The sequence below is a fragment of the Anopheles gambiae genome, chromosome 3, assembly GCF_943734735.2.
Source record: "Anopheles gambiae chromosome 3, idAnoGambNW_F1_1, whole genome shotgun sequence".
In the NCBI taxonomy this organism is placed as follows: domain Eukaryota; kingdom Metazoa; phylum Arthropoda; class Insecta; order Diptera; family Culicidae; genus Anopheles; species Anopheles gambiae.
The window spans coordinates 9,982,242-10,003,010 of NC_064602.1; the positions used below are offsets into that span (position 1 = coordinate 9,982,242).

Below are 20,769 nucleotides of genomic sequence, written 5' to 3' on the forward strand. Positions count from 1 at the left end.
TTCTTGGTCGCAATTTTTCGCACGAACAAAATGCTGTCTCAAACTTCCCTTGCATCCCTTTAAGGTGTGATTTGTTCAAATACTAAAACAAACTATTTATAACAAGGCTATCAACGATATTGTTAGAAAGTATCGTGGTTAAATTGAAATTAAATCTCAGTTTGGTACCCTATAGCAATTTCCTCCCTTCTCAACCTTCCTAGGGTCTCTATTCCCTATATTCCAAGTTTCCCAACGTCATTCTGCAAAAAAAAAACCTATTTGCTGCCAAAGCACAGCATGCTCTGCTCTGAATTCCACATTGTAGTCATCTGTTTTCATCTTCAGAGCACATTTTTTTCACACCCCCGACCGTTACAATCATCATCGCACCACGTGCCTGCCTGGGTTTAACGGGGATCTGAAAAATCTGATGAAATAATTGTCCGTTGCTAAATAATAGGAAGCTTGTTTCCAGCACTATCAAGCAGCACCGATCGTTTCGAGTTGCATGCACCGGCACAAAACACCAGCAACAACCCATAAACCTATTTGCAGTAAATACACTAGCAACGAACCATTATTAATAGCCGAAAAGGCAAAGGGCTCTGAGCGATCGGCGCGAGAGATTAGCTTTTCCCGCGGGAGCACACGCGACACGGAATCATCGCGCGGTTACGAATGTCAGGATGTGTATATATTCCCGTTGATCAATTTCAAATCGATCGCGCGGTTGTTTTGCGCAAAACGAATAAAACCGAGCAACTCTGTGATGTGAATTGTCACGTGGAAAACAGCGTTCAAGGTAATCATTATCATCGCCATCGTTCATAGTTACCGAAAAATAACGTCTTATTAAAAACATCCATAAAAGCACGTTGTTATTCACCGTTCTGGATGCGCAACGCAACACATTTTTACTGACGGAATCGATCACGTGTGATGTGCGTTTTAGTTTTGCATTTGCCCCGCCGTGGCGGCATGTTTCACAAGGAGGAAGCCAGCCTTCAAGTTTTACACAAAATGATGAAATTCCAGCCTTGGCCCACACACAACCACACACACACACAAGCTTAATTTCAATTTATTCCAGAACAATTACACTAATCTGGCACAATCCGTAACGGCATTTTTTGTGTGCATACTCAATACTCAAATTCTTTTATTGGCGCAACGCCACGCTAATCCGAACGCGTGTGGCGAGTTATTTTTATTATTATCAACGCGGCCCTACGCCAGTGCGGTGATTGCGTTGCGGACTACTTTACCGGCGGCCAACATAAGCCAACTGGGGAGGCGCACAAAAAAAGCGCGTGCCGCCTCTGCTAGCATATATTTAATTCGCAACCATGCGGAGAAAATGTCGGTCGTGATTCACAGGGAGTTAGAAGAGGAGAGGTTTGTCCTGATTCTGTTTTTTGTTGTTGCTGTGAGTTCTACTTTTGAACTCAACTGCCAGCAAAAATCCTCAAATCAGACCAAATAATTCAACATGCAATCGCCTGATATGGAATGCTCGGGAATACTCTCGAAGTAACTTTAATTTATGCGAATAAAGAGACACTGTGGTTTTATTATTTGCCGAACGAATCCTTACGCATGTTGCCGGGGTAGAACAGGCTGAAATAGAAAGCAACCAGGCAGAGCACCTGAACAGGGAGGGGCAAGTGAGAGCGAGAAAATGAATCGCGTGCAGTGAAGCCGTCGGCCGTGAAACGTCACTTCAGAATTGCGGTCGACGTCACACTCCGTCGCCAGACAAATTGTTCTCGTGTTACCAAAATGCACAGCCTACACACAGCTCCAACGTAGAGGAAGTCCAACAGGCTTACATCAGCAGCATGGGCGTCTTCCCCTCAGTCGCGCCATATCCAGGTTGAGCTGCGGCTTAGTGAGAGTTGAGTCGTGGCACGAGGTATCGGAATACCTACAACTGTCCCATCGATCTGGGCAGCATTCCCCCTCTCCCTTAGGTCGCTCTCTCCACAAACCCTCATTACATGGCCTAACTGTGCCGGGGTGTATTGACCTCCAGACACTCTCCGCCACCATCGTACCATCGTAATGGAAAGTGGAACACATTCCTCGGAATTTGCTGTTAAAACTGGGGGCCTAGGACTAGGCAGAGGCAGCGGCAAGGACCATGCTAATTAGTCTTTAACCACACCCCATGGCGAACTCAAAACTCGATGATAATCGCGCTGGATGGGACAGTAACCGTATACCGGTTTTTGGCAGCGGTTTCCTACTTGCCAGGATTATTAATCATGAATTGCATAATGAATTTGGTACAAGTGCCATCCAATCAACTGCAGTGAGTGTAGTCTGCCGCTTGGCCATTGGACGGTGATAAGCGATTGAGATGGACCGTTCCGCGGGACTGACCTCGACCGTTTTTCGCTCGCCAAATTCGGAAGTCCAATATTCTTAATCTCAACAGCTAACTGCTCTGATAGTAATGTCTGGAAGCATGAGAAAAACCTGTCCCAGTGCTCCTTCTAGATCCACGGTTCAGTAGCTCGTTATCTCGTTTGAAATGCCTCTGCCTTCTTGCTAAAACCTGCGAATTAGATTACATGTGTTTTCGCAGCTCCCAAAAAATCGTCTGGCCGGCTTGGGACCCATGAATCATGTCAAGCTCATTTGATCCTTATCTGTGCAAATGATAACACACAAACTGCGGCCTATGTGTTTGTCCTGCTTAGAAAACACAAACGATCGCATCACTGCAACAACATCAAACCTATCTGGCGGTCCAGAAACGGGCCCACCAGAAAAGACCTAAACAAACAAATCCCTCCCTGCTTCATCTTTCCCTTCCATTTTGCTACTGATTACCAATGTTTTTGCTTACAAGATCGATCCTAGATGCTGCATAGGGCGCAGCAGTAGCAGATAGCAGCAGCGATTGCACGATCGCCTATTGCGACGTCTCTGCCCCTGTCACGGAGGGCCCCAGGAGGCCAAAACACTGACGTACCGTGCGGTACCGAAACCACCACACCGATGACGTAGTGAAACGCAAACGCCAACGAAAAACTGTGACGCTGTGTGTGAGTGCCGTGCGGTACCACTGCCGTGCGCTGTATAAACTGCCCCGCAAACGCTTGACAGCGTTTAGTCTCGTACTGTGTTTGCTTCGAAACGGTTCGCTCCCTTGGTAGCGAGTGCACAAAACTACTACTATACACTGCCTACTCTGTGACTTGTTCGTGTGCGTGTGTATGTGTGTGTGTGCTTCTGCAAGAAGTGCCTACTTAGTTGTGAGATTTTATTAGAAAAAGAAGAACAAACTTTACGCAGCCAAAATGTCCACCGTGGACGCCCAGGTGCAGAGCCCGATCGAGGGCGCCAATCAATCAGCCACCATACTGCAGCTAGCAATGGCTGCCCTTCGGCTGACGAAAGTCCCGGGGACCGATAGTAACAACAACCTCCAGCAGCGACTGCGGCCCGTGATTTCGCTCAGCGAGGTGGCTTATCACGATTGCTACGACGATTGCTGGATCGTGCTGTACGATCGAGTGTACGATATTACGAATTTCCTCCGATTGGTAAGCAGCAAACGCTATGTCCATGTGTTGATGTTACACTTAGATCTTGGATATGCGTACCTTGAACTAGTTCGTTGACACTATACTAGAACGTGTGTTAGATAAGGAGATCGGGGGTGAATGATGTGAAGATTAGACATTGAAATGTATAAGAGAGTGTGGTGTCCATAACTGGAAGTGCGTGACTCAGTTCCGGAATTCAATTTCTCAACGGACATCTAGCTCAGCATGTTTGCGCGCTCTAACGTAGACTCTGGCTTCAAGCTTCTCAAGTTCATTGCGAATGCGGAGACTTTCACACAACGCTGCACGCGGGGTGTGTTTGCAGGAGACGGCAAATATTTACAGCGCGTGTGTTTTATGTGCTCAGATAATCTTCAAAGCAAATGGTTCGTTGATATCCCCAAAAAAGGAGCAACACAGCAAAAAAAGGTCAAGCATGACAGAGCTTTCGTACCAACTCGTCTTTCTGATATCTGGGACCAAAAGATGTCTTACGAGACCTACTGGAGAACTTGTCTCGGTAGCTAAGTTGGTACTTGATGGAGAGTAACAGATGCTAGCCACGTACCAACAGGGACAGGACTTGATTTACGAACGTTGTAGATAATCTTTTATCGTGTCTGCCACTGTGCTGGAGGTATCGTGATTTTGGTGCAGCGTGTTTTTTTTTTTTGTTCAGAAAGAGAGAGCGAATAAACCCCCCTGCACCTGAACCATGGCACGTCATAGCAAGTATGCGATGGACTTGATAAAGGGAGTCGGTGCGTGTGGCACGTTATCAGAAGATGATGCCAATCTGCACCGCAGGGGGGGTAGCCGCTACCTAACATAGTGACATAATCTCTCTCGCGTCAACGAACTGATCAATACGGAGCCGAGTCCCCTCAGGTTCTATCTTACTGACTTAATCTTTTCTACTCCTTATCTACAGCACCCCGGTGGACATGATGTGCTGGTGGAGAATGCTGGACGTGATGCTACGATCGCTTTCCTCAACGCGGGCCACTCTGCAATGGCGATCAAGTCGCTGAAGCTGTACGAAATTGGAGAACTGCCCCCGAACGAGTGCATCTACCGATGTGTGGGAAAGCTTACCCTTACAAACCTTCCCGATTAGGACATTTTCCCCTTGCATTTCCTCCCTTATGTTTCTCTCTATCTCTTTACCTTCCCTCCCATTTCCATGATCGCAAGCCCGAAACTGAAACGCTCGGTTTCATGCTCTACTGATTATTTATTTGCATTATTTCGTCCCTTCTCTATCTGTCCCATCTCTGTTTCTCATTAACAAGCGTGCGGGAGCGCACCCGCGTCTCCTGAAGCATGGTAGTAGAGCTTTAAATTAAAAAAACCTCCGATGCGACAGTATTTGAGTAATGTTGAAGGGAAACGGATTAGCTTAAGCACACTACAAGGCAAGCCAAGGTACAGCGAGCAGGAAGATCTTGCAGCCTCCCAAGCCACGGTTCATAGTACACTCTCCCTGGAACCTGAAACAATCCCCAAAATGGTTGGTGATAGGAGCCTGTTTGAGTAGTTTCTTCCTGCCCGTACGAACGGCATCGTTTATCGCCTGCTCTACGACGTACCACTCCGCACAAGCTCGGGTTCCGGGTCGGCCGTAAGATTGAGTAGGTCAGGCGAAACAATTGAATACCGTTGGCGGTTGTGTTCTTATTATAGCCTGCCCTAGCCAAGAATTAATTAGTGACGTTTGGAGCATTGATTAACGAGGGTAGCCCAATTACGGACGCACACTGCAGAATAAATCAATAATTGTGCCACATTCCATCAAATTGCGCAACGTTGCCAATGACATTAATTTTAATCTATCAAACCAACAAAACCAACGTCGGACGTCTGTTGATAATGAATAAAAGAGGATACTGTTAATATGTTTAGTAAGATTATTTCATTTCCTTTTATTTCTCGCCTTCTTTTTTGTAGTGTTTTTTGTTGTAGTCACGTCACTCGTTCGACAGTCTTTTTGCTAGTAAAAAAAAAGCAACTGTACCATCCCTGCTTCCCATCATTACCGTTGGTAACAACCACCCCAATCGCGAATCCGAAATCGGCGAGCTCGTCGGTGCGGTTTCTAAGTTATTCTTATCTCGTAGCACTGCCACGACCGCTAGTGGAACATCCGCACTAGCAGCGTTGCCAGGAGGAATGTGAAAAAGCTGACGCGCACCGTTTGACTGCCGCTCTGCATGGTGCCTTCCACCGTCGGCTGGCGGCTGGGACTGTCCGACGAGCGTTGCTTCTGCGATCGGATGCTGCACGCCTCGCCGCAGTCCTCGTTTTCGCAGATGTCGCACAGGGAGGCCTTCGGTCCGTCGTAGAACTGACGGGCGATACGAGCTGGTTTTGTGTGTGTGTGTGTGTGGGTAAAAGACATTCCAGATGATTGATTAACGATAATGAAAGTCTAATGGAAGTTTTTGTAATTAAAAAGACTTACAATTGTCATAATAATCGTAGATTACAACCGGTGCCGGCTTCTGCTTGGCTACCTTGTGCGTCCGGAAGGCGGAGATCGTTGGACAGAGCTCGCGCTGATCCAAGCTGTCGAAGTACAGCACTACCGTCGTGTCACCGTCCTTAGTTTCCACTTTCTGTTGGGGAGGAAATTGTATACAAAAAACGTATTTCAAAGCTTCAAACTCAATCAGCGATCACTCGGCAATAAATCCTTACCTTAATGAATGGCATATTTTCCAACGACGGCAGCGTATCCGAGTCCGCGGTAAACCCGCTCGGGAAGCCCACCTCCATCACAGCCATGTTCGACACGTTCTGTCCGGCCGACGGTACAAAGCTCGCACACACCGACAGATGCAGATAGTCCGGATTGGTGTTCGCGTTCACCTGCGGATCGAGCACAAACCGTGGCCACTCGCCGGTCACGTTCATGTTGTACTTGTAGGACAGCTGCACCACGGCAAAGCCGCTGCCCGTGGCCTGAATCTCGATGTTGCGGGCAGCCGACGGTAGCTCAAACTTCTGCAGGATCATACCATTCTCCGCGTTTACCGTCATGCGCTTTTCCTGATTTTCATTGATCTTTGCCGTCAGCGTGACGTCATTGTTGGGCGATGTGATCTTGGCGGCCAGCTTGGCGAGTGCCTGCAGCCCCACGACCGTGTCCTGCGTCGACTGGAAGCCACCCTTGTCGTTACGCTGCCCAATCAGCCACTTCATGATCGGCAGGGCGTCCGTGTCGAGACCAGCCTCCAGGAAGGCCAACATACCGTACGCACTCATCTCGACGTTCACCGAGTTGGGTCGGCTGTACCACGGGTTCTTCTGTTCCGTCTCGGGGATCGGTTTGTGCCACCACTTCGAATCACTGTCGGTCGTTGCCTTCGTGTCCAGCTTGCTCAGGATGAGCCCCTTCGACGAGTGATCGGCAAGCTGGAGTGCGTACGCTGCCAGTGCCAGCGCGTACGTATCGTCCAGCGATTCCGTGTTGCGGTACACGTAGTCGATCGCCTTGTTGATCGTGTTCTTGTACTTATCCACCAGGTTAATGTTCTCCAGGAAAGCGATCAGTGTGTACGCGGTAAGGGCGACACCCGAGCCGGATCCGCCCTGCATGTCCTTGTGCGATACGACACCCACCTCCGGGAAGCTACCGTTCGGTGCCTGATGATCGCTCAACCATTCCAGCGATTTGTCGATCACGCCCTCATCGATCGTGATGTGATTGGCCGCCTGCTTGAACGATCGCGCAACGAACGCCGTCAGCCAGGTGCTGCCGCTCTTATCGTTCTCACCGAACGCACTGAACGAACCGTCACGGTGCTTGTAGCTCAGCTCCCGCTGATAGCCCGCCTCCATGAACTTCTTCGCCTTGGCCTCGATGTTGGCCGTCAGCTTGTTGGTTGCCTTCAGGTAGTCCAGCACGACAATGTTCGGCACAAAGTTGAGCATGTTCTGCTCGCCGCAACCGTACGGCATGCGGATCAGCGAGTCCAGGTTCTGTATGGTCGAGCCCATCACATCGCCAATCACGGCCACCTCAATGCGGGTCGAGTCTGGGACAGCGTTCTTGGGGATTTCCACCTCGAACGTCTTGGTCAGTTCTGGTGCTGCGCGCAGATCAATAAAGGCGGCCTTGTTGATGAACTGGGGCAGACCTTCCGGTTCGACCAGCAGCTGACGCTCAACCGCATCACCGGCGATCTTCGTTTTCGCCGTTACCTTGATCGTGATGTGGCCAAGCTTCTTCGGTTTCACCATGAACGAGACCGATTTGCCGGTGTTTGAGGCAATGTCCAGTCGCTTCTGACGGAACAGTTCAACTTCTACGAAAATAAAGAAGAGCAACAACGTAAGACACATGAGAGATGAGGATTCAATAAGGATTTGAACTTACTGTTCGACTCAACAACTTCATTCTCCACGTCAGCAAAATCAAACTCCTGCTCATCGTTGTGCAGCACCACTTCGGCCGTCTGATCATCCTCCATGTAGTTAAACACAACGATCGGAATGGCGACCACCTCGCCCCGCTTGACCGAGTACGGCAGGTTCGTTGAGACGAAGAATGGCAGGAACACGTTCAGCTTGCGAGGCTGCTGCGTAAGGCCCAGCCCGTAGATTGGATTCACCGAAAAGCCAGTAATGATCCAGGACGTGATCGTATCGGGGACCTTCTTCTGCAGCGTCTTCTCTCCACTGAAGCTGTTTTTTTGAGGGGGAAAGTAGCGACATTTAGCAGTGGTAGCAGGGAAATATATGGCAAGAGTTAGGAGTTTAAAACGGGTTATCCGGGGAAGCACAATACAAGCAAAGCCCATTCCACCGCATTACCAAGCACACTCTCAATGGCCCCAATCGTGAGGTTAGTATTACATGAAGAAACCCAATGGTATTATGAGAAGGATGAATATCTCCCCACCGAGTTAGGCCTCACCGCATTTATGTAATGAATTTCGTAACGCATTTCCAAGAAGCATGATGAACGTGTGTGTGTTTTTTAATAAACTCCAGCCAGAAAAACCTGTGACAAATTTCAACAAAACTTCAAAACGTTGGTGAAACATTAAAGTTTGTGCTTTTTGGGGTGAAGACGATCCTGACGTCTCGCTGTGGTGAGTTAAGGGTGTCAGCAGAAAATCTTGACGACCTGATCGTACCCAAATCTCCACACAAACATCTTCGTTGCGAGCAAACCGAGAGAAGGCGTCCACACACACGGCCGGCGTCCAGTTAGCTCGTAACCATGGTAATAGTAGCATTGTTAATGAGTAGTACAACTGTTCGCAAGCACAGCTCACTAGCACAACTGCAGCTGTTTAGCAGTGGGAGGTTGTTGCTTTTTTTTTAGATTGGTTACAAAACAAAAACATTGTTGTGGTTGGGAGCGGCTGCCACCGTGAATCAGAATATTTACCCGGAGTAGGTATTGTCAAAAAGCCAAGTGTTTTGAATTTCCTGCGACAGGAAGAGGCGCGGAATGTCACGGTGCGGTCGCGGAATGCGACTGAACGCGAACGGACCGGCCAACGGGGGCCGCGTGTTCGTTACCAGCACGTGGTGTTGCTTCTGCGCACGTGGCTTTTCGATCGTCGTGTACAGCACGGTACCGTTCGGTGCGCGGTGAAACTTATAGATCGGTACCTCGGGCAACGTATTGTTGGCTGGAAGTATGTTTGAATCCAATGGGAATAGGAAAGATGGTGAAATGGGGTGAGGATTGATGGAAATGGTAAACTTCAATAACGTTTGGGGCGGAGTGAAAAGCGCTGGGCAGGTCCCCAATTGGCAACACATCGCAGACAGTTCTTTGCTCAGAAGGAGAGAGAAAGTGAGAGGGATAGAGTAGATCGTCGAAAGAGGAATACGTTGTGCCGGATGTTGTGAATGCATGTATGAGAAATACTCGGTGCGCCATCATTACATCCTTCTTAGTGTTTTGCAATATTCCATACACCTTTAAGATGACATCTTATATCGTATCTGCTGCAGTACAGACTAAACAAACAACCCAACACAGACGAAACACACAGGATTACTCTACAAAACCGGGGCCTCAACTACTCGTCAAGCTACAAGGACTACTACTTCCTCCCCAACTCGAAAGTGTTGGCTACAGAAAGAAGAAAAGAAAAGCAAAAAGGACTTCTCGAACCTTTCAGCAGCTATGGTCTGCCAGAGCCATGTCTCGGGGAACTCTTTGCGCACCGGCACAACCGTAGCAGGAGCAGGGCTGCCCGAATCATAGCTCAACTTCACCACTGGGGCAGTGCCTTTAGCAAACGCACTAAGCGCTATGGGTCTAGCCGCATAAAAACGATTCGAAATGTTGTCCACAATAAAATCTTTAACAAAAACCGATATGAAAGAAGTTTGATTATTGATAATGCTTTGCGAAGAATGAGCGAACAACCTGGAATAGAATCATGGAACCGGATTTTAGTTTTGTTTCGATTGTTTCCGCCCCATCAAGATCACACTGCAAACAGCCCACCCCCCCCAAAACTCGTCCAAACGAAAGCGATCACGCGCCAATAGCTCTAAAGTACATACCCAGAGTCTTCACCTTCCCAGAGCCAACGGTCGGGAAATGTTTTTCTTACAGATGTGCGCAGGCAGATAGGCAGAATAGCGGGAAAGTGTGACCCACCAAATCGTTGGGCCTGTCGGAAGGCGGGTGCCACTCCCACTGCATTTGGCTTATTGTTCATGGTGTTATACAAGAAAGGATTCTCTTGGATGGGAGCTAACGGCACTGGTTTTGAAGACAAACACACACACATATATAGACACATTTACATTGACGACACAAGTGGTATGTTTTAATGGACGAGTATACGGTATGATTTCGATCGATTACGGAGTACGAGTACATGCACATCCATGATAGAAAACGAGGACCCCGTACGAACCGTACTAAATCGTGGGACAACAGCTAACAAACTCTACAACAAAGAATCTACAGTGAAAGCTTGGAAACGAACCTGACACTCGACAGCCAGAGCCACGTTTCGACAAAGTCTCTCCGGATGGTTACCGGAGCCTCAGCTGGCATTGCAGGAATCGCATCAGACGCGCGATCAAACGAGATCATTTCTGGCCTGGCTACATCGATTCCTGCACTCACTGCCGACCCCAGGAAGAACATGTTTTCAAGATAATAATGCTTTTCTGCAAATAGTTAGATACAACAACATAAAATCCTACATGGTGGCCCAATCCAAAGAAATACAACTGGAAGTGCAAGGTGTTGATAGCGTGGGGCAATGATAGGACACATAAAAACTATTCTTTTTTACCAATAAAAAGTGAAGGTAGATATACTGGAGTGCAGAGAAAGGAAACGCGCATAGCCCACCTTGAGATCGTTTGCCACAGCCAGGTTTCGGGGAACTCTTTACGAACTGGAGCAGGTGCTAAAACGCGAGGCCTACTGAAAGGCCTTTTTACAACGGCAGATGTTACAGTATATCCCATAGCTGCCATCGGCATCAGCACGATTGGGGGGACTGCATGAGAATCGTTCACGAATGATGTGTTTATAACTACTGGCTGTGGTAACAGGTTTAGTACAAATAATGATCCAAAACATAACCACAAACATTCCCCTGATTTACGAACACAAAGTATTAGCTGTCTCACATCATCATGCACGGCTTGATCCCTTACAGCACGAGTGTAATGTCAAGCAAACGACGAGGAAAAGGTAAACCGATATGCAAAGAAAGGTAACGCACCTTGCTGGAGCGATCGTTTGCCATAGCCACGTTTCGGGGAACTCTTTACGAACTGGAGCAGGTGCGGAAGCACGGACCGGTGCCCTTCCCGGTGCCGCGAGCCCGCTAAAAGGCCTTGTAACTGGACCGGATCGTAGACTGATACTGGTCCCAAAAGCTGCCATGGGCATCATTAGCGAGACATATCTGAAACGCTCTGTGCAAAGAGTGACGACCATGGTGATCGAGAAACGTAGTTGTGATTAATCGTAGCGACTACGCAACATTCACATAGTGTGGAAACGATTGCGCTATAAAAAAGCTCCCTTTTTAGGGCATATGCTAATATACAAGTCCAGAGAATTTGAGGACAAAAACGCTGGACACTTGTTTTGAGAGACTGTATCAGAGTCACAGTAGCGAATGATTTGTATATAATTTAGTTTAGTACAACAAATGATGCACAAAACAAACAGGAACAGCTCTCCTGATTTACGAACACAACATGTTAGCTGACCCACGTAGTCATGCACGGCCTTGCCTTGAACGAGTGGAATGTTAAGCAATTGGTGAGGAAAGGGAAATCGGCAGACAAAGAAAAGAACAGCGCATAGCCCACCTTGCTGGAGCGATCGTTTGCCACAGCCACGTTTCGGGGAACTCTTTGCGAACCGGTGCCGATTGTACAGGAGCAAAGGCGCCTGCACCAAATTTTGCTACTGGAGCAACTCGTGTCACAACGCTTGCACTAGCTGCCAGCGGCATCATCATACCAGGAAGGCCCGCCCGATGGAAGTACAATACGAAAGGACCTGTGCGAAGAGGACACGATGATCAAGAAATAGAGCTAAGAATAAGTTGATTAAGCGAACAACTGGTTTCCACTTCTAGAAGGTATGGAGAGAGTCAGGACTACCGAATTTGAAATCTACAAAGCCTGGAAGTAGAATAGTGTCGAGTGCAGAGAAGAATAATCGCGTGCAGATGATAAGAACCAGTGCCCAGAGAGGATCATTCTCCCGTCTTACGATCAAAGAGTTGCGTTTATCTTACAAAACCATGCGCTGAACTACCCATACCCCTCCCTACATCACGAGTGAAGTGTCAAGCAAACAGTAAAGGAAAACAAAACTTTAATGAAATGTAACGCATAGCCCACCTTGCCGAAGCGATCGTTTGCCACAGCCACGTTTCGGGAAACTCTTTGCGAGTCACCAGTGCCGGTGATGCTGGAGGGCCAGAATCAACCTCCGATTCCGCAAAATATACATCTGCGACTGGAATGGCAGCCATTTGCACCATCGGTACTCCTTCCATTCCCGCCCTATGGAATGGCATGTAATACTCTGCGCGAAGAGTAGACGGCGATCGAGAGATGGGGTTAAGATAAAGCTTGGAAACATCACTAGCACATAACATGGAAAAAGGACATGCTGGCATCTCGCACAGTAAAGAATCGTCTGCATTTGAATAAGTTTGAGTGTTAGTGGACATTCCGTTGCCTGAAGGGTTGCATGATCATATTCAATACGGACAAAGAGTAGATAAGATAGAGAAACACAACTGCACAAACCCGAGAGCTGGAAAGCTACTCCAGATCCAGGTCTCTGGGAAAGATTTCCGGACGACAGGTTCGTTCATTTGGGAAGCGGCGCCTAATCCCGGTTTTAGTCTCAGCGCTATATGTGCGGGAAGAAGACCTGTGCGAGGCTTCGACTTCCCTTTTACTCTTGTTGTGTGGACTCTGTAATACACAACAACTTTTCATTTCTCATGGGAATTAGTATTTCCAGATACAGATGTATGAGCTAACGTCTTCTCGGAAATTTAGGCTGAGCGTAGACAACTTATACAGAACACATATCTCCATTGGAATGTATTTGATTATTAGTAGATATTTTGTAGAACGAAACATTTTCCCAGTATGATACTATGGTGTAACGGTATGATTGTTCCGAATTATCAAAAAGTTGGAGAAAAAAAATTTACAAACTTTATAGCTGCAATGCTACTCCAAAGCCAACATTCTGGGAAGGATTTTCTGGGAAGGACAGTTGGTTCATACTTTTGCAACGAAGCGTGCGCAAGAACGCCCTCATGGTGCAGCTTTGTACGGGGCACTGGACCTCTACGAAAATACTGTCTATGGTGCACATTTACACGGGACATTAGACGCCTACGATGAAACTGAGTTCTAATCAGCTTTATTGTTCCTGTGGATGGAATCGAGCTTTCAGTGATCGTTGGTTCATCTCATAATACAACAGACCCTCATAACGTTCGGCAATGATTATCTGTGAGAAATCTTATTTATGAGGAGGCCATGAACCACCAAGACTCGAACCCAAGAAGAGTATGTTGCCTAGTAGTGCATTTTACTTCATTATCAAGGGATCAGCCTTTTGTAAAACGTACTTAGGTCGCTAAAATGCTGAAGCTTTTTCACGAAAATTTTACAAATTAATGACAAATCTACGTTAACATACTATACTGTACAAATCGATGGTAAGTGTGGTTGCTATTAAGAAACTATGTCCACTCTATTCCTATACCTTTTGGTCCACTTGCGCTACTCACAAATAATTACACAATATTAAACACATTAATAGCACAATCGTTTTACTAAATCTTCCACCATACAAAAAAGAGATAGAGGATAGAGAAGGTACTAGCAATGGAAGGAAAACAAATCGAAATCAAAATAATAACAATACAAACAAAAAACACCACCAACAAAAAGAAAGTACGCACCCTTCCTCGGCCGCGCTATACCAAATCCACGATTCCGGAAAATCTTTCCTTACGGTGGGACCATCAGCACTCGGTATGCCCGCGCTGGCGCCCAGGGAAGGAGAGGCAAACGCAATGGCTTCCGGAAACGCGAGCTCTGGGAAGATCAATGCTTAGTTGAATGATAAAATAATAAAAACGTACGACAACATTACTTGAACATTAAACCAACGAACAAACAACGCGACAAGTCCCGAACCTTCAACTACAAGTTTTGATTTTAGCTCCTGCAAAATGTGTGTGTGTTTTTGTTTTCCTTTTAACCTGCAAAATGGAATACAATGGTACCGTTGTGTATGAAGATGAAGGGGAAAGATGGGTCAGTCTCTAAGCCTGTGTAAATCCACCATTTCCGATTCGCTCAACCTGTTGAATTCCTGAATCCAAAAGGCTTGGTTTAAAAACCATTCCATTCTCCGAAAGTGGTTATGTTAGTTGCTTTCTTTGCACAGTACAGTAAGTCGCAAAAGTACGAGTACGAGGACAAACCTGGCGATCGTGTGCCATATCCATGATTCGGGAAAGCTTTTCCGAACCACTGGCCCCTCACTGATTGGGGCAGAGCTTAACGTGCTCGGTGCGTACTCCAGTGCACTACCAATTCTGTCCTCCTCGGCCACGCGTATATCGAGCAAATCGTCTGTGTCGTCACAGCAGCGCAAAACGGCCGACCCTGTGATAAGCAAGCCGAGAATTTAGCCGTCAAGTGCGCACGATCATGTCCCTTTTGAACACGTTCCAATCAAATGGAACCGCGAGAGGAGAAAACGATGGGTCTTACTGGCGTATGAAATTGATGGAACATAGATCGATTACCCATAGTTACGATACTGCCTACCAAGCATGAACAGAAGACGTAGAAGAAGGAGGAAGGTTATATTGAACGCAAATTCTACGCATGAAAGACGGATTGCCACATTGAAGGTAAAGCGACGGCAGCAGTAACAGCAGCAGCAGTACAAACCCTTCATCACTTTCCCATATCCATGACTCTGGGAATGTTCGCCTAACAACGATTGGATCACTCGCCACAGGCGAGCTAGCTGATAGTGCCGTGGCGGCGACAAAAGGTCTTGCAGAAGTGATTATGACTCCTGGCGGGGCAGCAAGTGCAGGTAAGCTAAAGAACACTGGATGGATTTCTGCGAAGGGGAAGCAGTCATTTGTGATCATTCGTAGTAAGTGGATCCTATCACCTTGACTGCTCAGTGCCTAAAAACACTCAATCAACTCTAATGAGTGCTATTCTATGATCGTTAAGCAATCAAATTGTTTAACGCCTGTAGCCGCTCTGAGATTTTACCTGTTCGAAAGATGGAATAACGATTTCTAGTATATTTGTTCATACTTACGGGGAGGGTCATTCGCGTTCGACATCACAAATGCACCGACGGTCTGTAATTAATTCAGTTTTGGTTACAACTAAAATCGATTCTCAAACTCCCTGCTCCACTACTCACACTAAAATCCCGATGTTCAGCATGCGGATTCCATGCGAAACGCTTCTTCCTGCGATAGAACCCGTACGAGCGCTCCTCGTACTTCTCCAGCTCGCTAAACACCTGCTGCTTGGTAATATCGTTACCGCTCTTGAGCAGCAGCACGCTCTGATCGACACCGAGCAGTCCGACGTACGAGTCCGGATTGGTGCTGATGCTGATCTCCACATCCTGACCCGGTTTCGACTGCTCCTTCGAGAGGCTTACTTTCATCTAGAAATCAAAATGTAAACCTACCATTACAACGCTACGCCTTGACCTTGAACTACGAAGGGGACTCTCGCGATCACTTACAAAGTTTTGCAGCTCACTGTCAAAGGTGATCACCTTGCTGTCGCTGACCATATCCCCGTTCGGGGCAATATAGTATACAACCAGCTTGGCCCTCGGTACCATCGCAAAGGTGGCGGGGAATTTGAACGACTGCGTTTTGCTTTCCGGCACAGCGATCGTATTACTCAGCAGCACATCTCCTCGTCCGAGCAGCTGGTAGGTGAAGTACTTCATCGGGCTGGTCGAGGTCACCTCCACCAGCACATCCTTACCGACCAGCGGCATCTCCGTCAGCACCTGAGCGCGAATGTACGAATCCACGTCCGATTCGGCCTTCGAAATGCCGTGCAGATAAAACTCCTGGCCCAGATACACACCGACCACGTTGATGTACGAGCTGTTCACCTCGGTGTTGATCTCTAGCTTTGCCATACCGTTCTGATCGAGCGTGTAGTTCTGCACCGATGTGGTGCTTTCGAACGAAGACTGCTTTACTTCGACCGGATTCGTTTGGTCCTGCACTGGCGCACCATCCTGGTAGGACACCTTCAGCCACGCCGTGTACGGCAGCCCAGGCTTGAAGTTATCGTCCGACTTTACCAGCTCCATCTTGTAGCGACGATCGTAGATCATCACCTTGGCGGAGGCGTTCTGTTTCCGTCCAGTTAGCTCTTCCTCCACCACCGCCTCAATGACGATGTTACGCGAGTAATCACCCTCCAGATGGATATCCTCGCGCAGATCGAACTCAACCGAACCCTTGCCATCGATCGGGATCACCTTGCGCGTGATCACATCCTTAGCGAACGGCTGCACGTAATGGAACTGGAACTCGGGACTGACCGACACGGTTGCCTCACCCTTCACCGGCTTGCCGTACGTGTACTTCGAGCGAATGATCGCCTTCACCTTACCATCCTTGAACGTGGTGATGCCGGGCGACTCAACCGTAACCTCAAACTTCGGCAACACATACTCATCCACCTCAAAAACTTTGTTGTGTTTCTGGTAAAGTAAAAAAAATACAATACCAGGTCACAACACTGCCTGACTTTCAGAAATTGGGGCGCTATACGTACCGATCCCAGCACTTCCACGTTGATGGTCCACGCGCCCAGCACCGGGGCGGTCGAGAGGGTCAGCTCCGACTCGAACACACCCTTCACCAGCTTGCCCTCCTTCCACTGCTTGATGCGGTTCGCTTTAGCGTCGTTAATGTGCACGCTAATGTTGTCCGCCTTCTGGAGGGGTTTGGTGTTCGGGTCGAGTACCAGCACACGGAACCGCACCGTATCGCCCGGCTTGTAGATGGATTTGTCCGTTTGCACAAATACCGAGAAGCTCTTCTGCTGATACTCCAAATCGGTTTCGTTCTTAAAGGTTAGGCCCGATAACCCTTCGGCGACCAGCTTGTACGACGACTCGGAAATATCACCAATCTAAGCGTGTCACAATAAAGGGAAATTAAAAACAATTCTACAGCTGCAACGAGCAACCTGCACCCTGCCCGAGTGGATGGAAACCCGAGGGGGGCATATACTTACAGCGAACGGTACGAGCCGCGTTTCACCGGTGTTCAGCGTAATCTCCTGTTTGGCGATCACGCTGCTTGCATCCGTAATGGCAAGGCTGAAACGGATCGGTTCGCTCACATCCTGGTTCGTTACCGCTACATGGTACTCGGAGTTAGGCCGGAGCAGTTTCGCACCCACGATCGAGTAGTGGCTGATGAGATGGGAAAAGGAACAAAATAAACATAAAACAATTCGATTAGCTCGAGTGGCACTCGCTGTACAAGGTGCAATTAAACAAATGTGTCAGGCAATCTACCAATCACGTGTAAATCGTAAATTATACCCATTAGGCAGGATACGAAGTCTAATATCCGGTCGAATGTGGTAGAAAGTATCACGCCCATTCTAGATTTAACGTTAGTGATAACAACAGCAAAAATCCCACCAAATCGTTTGTGATACCTTTTCAGTTAGCGTACCCAGGGTGGAGCACGTTTTCCCACACGCTTCACTGGGTGAGCTAATCTGACGCAATAAAACCGACCTCATCTTCTAATGCATTAATGTGTTTGTTGTTGCACTTCCTGGTGCTAAAATTCTAAACACGTAAAGCAAATCAGCGCCGATGCACGAAGAACGCATCATTTCCCAACAAACACTCTAGTTAACGTTCGATTGTTAAAAATAGTGACATCATCTGCAGCTTATTGTTCGGTTCCCCTACCTGAGCGTACATTAAACGCATCCAGTAGGGTCATTAGAAGAGAAATAACAGCTCCATAAAAGGAGCCAAAACATGCCAACTGCAATTGTCGATGCATCACACCCTAGAATCAGTGTACTCGTACCCGGGTACGATGTATTATTTGATTCGTGTATATTTGAAGGCCTCCAAAATACCTCCAAAGCTGATCAGCAGCCTAATGGCTGTGTTTTGATGCGAACGAGCAACATCGAGTGGAAACTTTATTTATTCCTTCTCCTCTTTTTTGTGTTCTGTTGCTCCCCCGTTTGCTAATCAGCTTCCATTATCGGGGCCTCTGCTTTGGTGGAGGTAACGCGGATCGTACCTCACGGTGGTTCAACGCTTCTTTGCAGCTGTTTGGAGTACGATGGTCAGTCAGATCGCAGGCTTTCATGCGCTATACGCTGTTCGCCAATGCTCGGGACGCTTCACGCTTATGTAATCTCAGCTACAGCAGGGCGTTACGGAAAGAATGACCTTCACCAAAACGGGTGAGGTTATTTCCGAGTGAGCTCGCTTGCGAAGATTCGCTCGCCATGGCGATCGCAGCTGCGGATGAGTCAAGGTCACGCAACGTGTCCGATTGGAGCCTGGGATGGGTTCGTGCGGTGGTCTTCTTTTGCCGTTTCATTCTTCTGCAATGCTTTATGTTTTGGGATTTCCAGAATTTTGAAGATGATGTATTGTGTTGCTGGAAAGGTTTTACTTTTTAGTGGCATTGCTCGTTTTTGTAGGGAACGAACTATTCTGCGCTTTTTGCTATGAGTCGTCACCTGAATAAAAAAGAGACATATTCGTCGATACACACGATCGGAACGCTGACTGGAATAAGTAATGACCTCACGGCGATTCGTGTAGGTTGGTGTTTGCATGCTCCAGTACCGAACACACTGACACGCACACACACACACACACTCACAAGAATGCGTCACCAACGAGGAAGGTAAACAATGAGCCCAACAACCCCAAGATCGTGTCCTACGCATAAACTGCCCGCGATCGCTTCCAGTTGTACACCGACGCACGGTATGTGTGTCTGTATGAGTGTGTGTCAGTCACTCTTCAAACTCTAACCTAACAGCAGAATGGTCACTATACGAACGACAACAGCTCCAAGTCGCTTGAATCAGCAGAGGTTGTTTGTGCTTCCTGACCAAAAACGGAAGACACACGTCCTCCACTGTGTCGCCTCGCGTCGTGTCTCGACGATCGTATGGTGGAGACAAAAAGCGGTTCGACCACTTTCTGCAACGATTTCGTCACCGTCCCCATGGCTTTTTATGCCGACGACACACGCAACCATCTGCGGAGTGCAGTGTTTCGAACGAATCTTCTCGACCGAAACGTTGACCGATCTTCATTCGCGTCTTAAATTCTAAATCTTCTGTTGACTGAAATGCTAAACAAATAAATCACCAATTTGCATACTAACCCCTCACACTGCACCGCTGGTACAAGCACTACACTCAGCACCAGGCACACTGCCAGCAGCGACGAAGACGATGTCGACAGGATCCGGATCGCCGGGTCCTTCTTCGATGCGAACATCGTTGAACGTCGCATAACGCTATGCGACCTTAAGCCTTAGCTTCTCGCGACACAAATCAGGCTTTCCTTTGTGCACTGTGCCAACGGTATTGGGCAAACGAAATCAGTTCTACGAAGCTACTACTGTTAACACACAACAATCACAAGCGCTGTTAGGGAATAAAAATACGATTAGTGAGAAACCGCAACAAATAACGCACGGTAATTCCCCGCACAATTTGCGAAAATTGAACAACAATGAACTAAAAAAAAAAAACGGTGCACTCTTTAACTGTCCCGCTAATGAGTTCACTACGAGCAGGGCCATCACAATAGGAAGTTGTAGTGCGCTGCGTCGCAGCACACGGTACGGAAACAGGTAGAGCGAGATGGGAACAGATTAGCTGGAAAGGGGTCGGTTTGGGGGGTTGCGCGGCACAAGATCACAATGTCGCGGGGGTGTGATCAAGTACAAATAGACACACACACATTCACATAAGAGCCACAAACAAACACACCTACAATAGAAAAAATCACTGATGCACAGCGTCACCCCTGGCACCGATCGGTTCGGTAGTGGAGCACGAACTAAACCTGCAACCTGTTCGGTCGTTAGGCTTTATACGCAAAGCTCCAAACCGCTGCTCTCACTCCACGGGACCCGACTTGGCCGAACGCGAGATCGCGATCTTCGGCTGAACGATGTTGTGTGATCACGCACTTTCATCCGTCTATGCGTGTGTATGTGTGTACGTCCGGGCTTGCATCGGAACCGGTCTCCTGTTGCATCGCGGTAGGTACGGTAGATCCTCAGTACCTTAAGGGCAATGTTTAATAAACACCTCTTACACAACAGTGTCTTTGGAGCTGCCAATTTCGCTTTATCCTTTCTTGAATTTTTATTACCTATAACGAATGTTTTCTGCTTTCCACACTCGATCATCTTCAGTCAACGCTTCCAAGGGTTAATTCATCCCCCAAGAACGCACCAATACATGGACACGGACAAAAAACACCGGCTCGATCATCAAAACCGGCTCAACCAGCTCCTCCAGAAACTTGTTTTTATTTACCAAAAAAAACTCAAAACAAAACAACACGACAACCAACAAAATCCGAAGAAAAACTCGCCAGCTCCGCTTCAAAAACAAACCCGTCACGGCTTGATAACTTCGCATCTCATTCTAA

General features: G+C 47.7%; 2 protein-coding genes across 27 annotated transcripts; one reads left to right on the top strand and one right to left on the bottom strand.

Moving 5' to 3' along the window:
* Window positions 1-707: 707 nt before the first annotated feature.
* Window positions 708-5,441, top strand: LOC1277616 (uncharacterized). The gene is made up of 3 exons (XM_317090.4): window positions 708-784; window positions 2,837-3,533; window positions 4,468-5,441. Exons 2-3 carry the CDS (start codon window positions 3,288-3,290, stop codon window positions 4,651-4,653), a joined length of 432 nt encoding a protein of 143 aa, XP_317090.2. The 5' UTR covers window positions 708-784; window positions 2,837-3,287; the 3' UTR covers window positions 4,654-5,441.
* On the bottom strand, window positions 5,432-20,486 carry LOC1277615 (thioester-containing protein 1 allele R1-like). 26 transcript variants are annotated; one of them, XM_061658084.1, is made up of 12 exons: window positions 20,104-20,486; window positions 19,487-19,751; window positions 17,340-17,520; window positions 16,875-17,234; window positions 15,817-16,800; window positions 15,484-15,735; window positions 15,376-15,418; window positions 10,502-10,688; window positions 7,915-8,222; window positions 6,234-7,843; window positions 5,998-6,151; window positions 5,432-5,897 (listed from the first exon to the last, which is right to left on the bottom strand). In XM_061658084.1, the coding sequence occupies exons 2-12, from the start codon at window positions 19,615-19,617 to the stop codon at window positions 5,668-5,670; spliced, it is 4,440 nt and encodes a 1,479-aa protein (XP_061514068.1). In that variant the 5' UTR covers window positions 19,618-19,751; window positions 20,104-20,486; the 3' UTR covers window positions 5,432-5,667. The 26 variants fall into 26 exon arrangements, with proteins under 26 accessions (XP_061514068.1, XP_061514064.1, XP_061514051.1 ...); XM_061658080.1 differs by lacking the exon at window positions 10,502-10,688 and adding an exon at window positions 11,255-11,450 and having other exon boundaries at window positions 20,104-20,269; XM_061658067.1 differs by lacking the exon at window positions 10,502-10,688 and adding an exon at window positions 8,935-9,181 and having other exon boundaries at window positions 20,104-20,256.
* Window positions 20,487-20,769: the final 283 nt, after the last annotated feature.

What these genes read in the sequence shown, in the direction of transcription:
- LOC1277615 (XM_061658067.1), bottom strand. Translation starts at nt 19,617, where the DNA reads ATGCGACGTTCAACGATGTTCGCATCGAAGAAGGACCCGGCGATCCGG. An exon ending in GAACGCGAATGACCCTCCCC is followed by an intron (nt 9,182 to 15,375) that starts GTAAGTATGAAC and finishes ACATACTTCCAG; the next exon opens with CCAACAATACGTTGCCCGAG. An exon ending in CTACGATTATTATGACAATT is followed by an intron (nt 5,898 to 5,997) that starts GTAAGTCTTTTT and finishes ACACAAAACCAG; the next exon opens with CTCGTATCGCCCGTCAGTTC.
- LOC1277616 (XM_317090.4), top strand. Translation starts at nt 3,288, where the DNA reads ATGTCCACCGTGGACGCCCAGGTGCAGAGCCCGATCGAGGGCGCCAAT. An exon ending in TTACGAATTTCCTCCGATTG is followed by an intron (nt 3,534 to 4,467) that starts GTAAGCAGCAAA and finishes CCTTATCTACAG; the next exon opens with CACCCCGGTGGACATGATGT.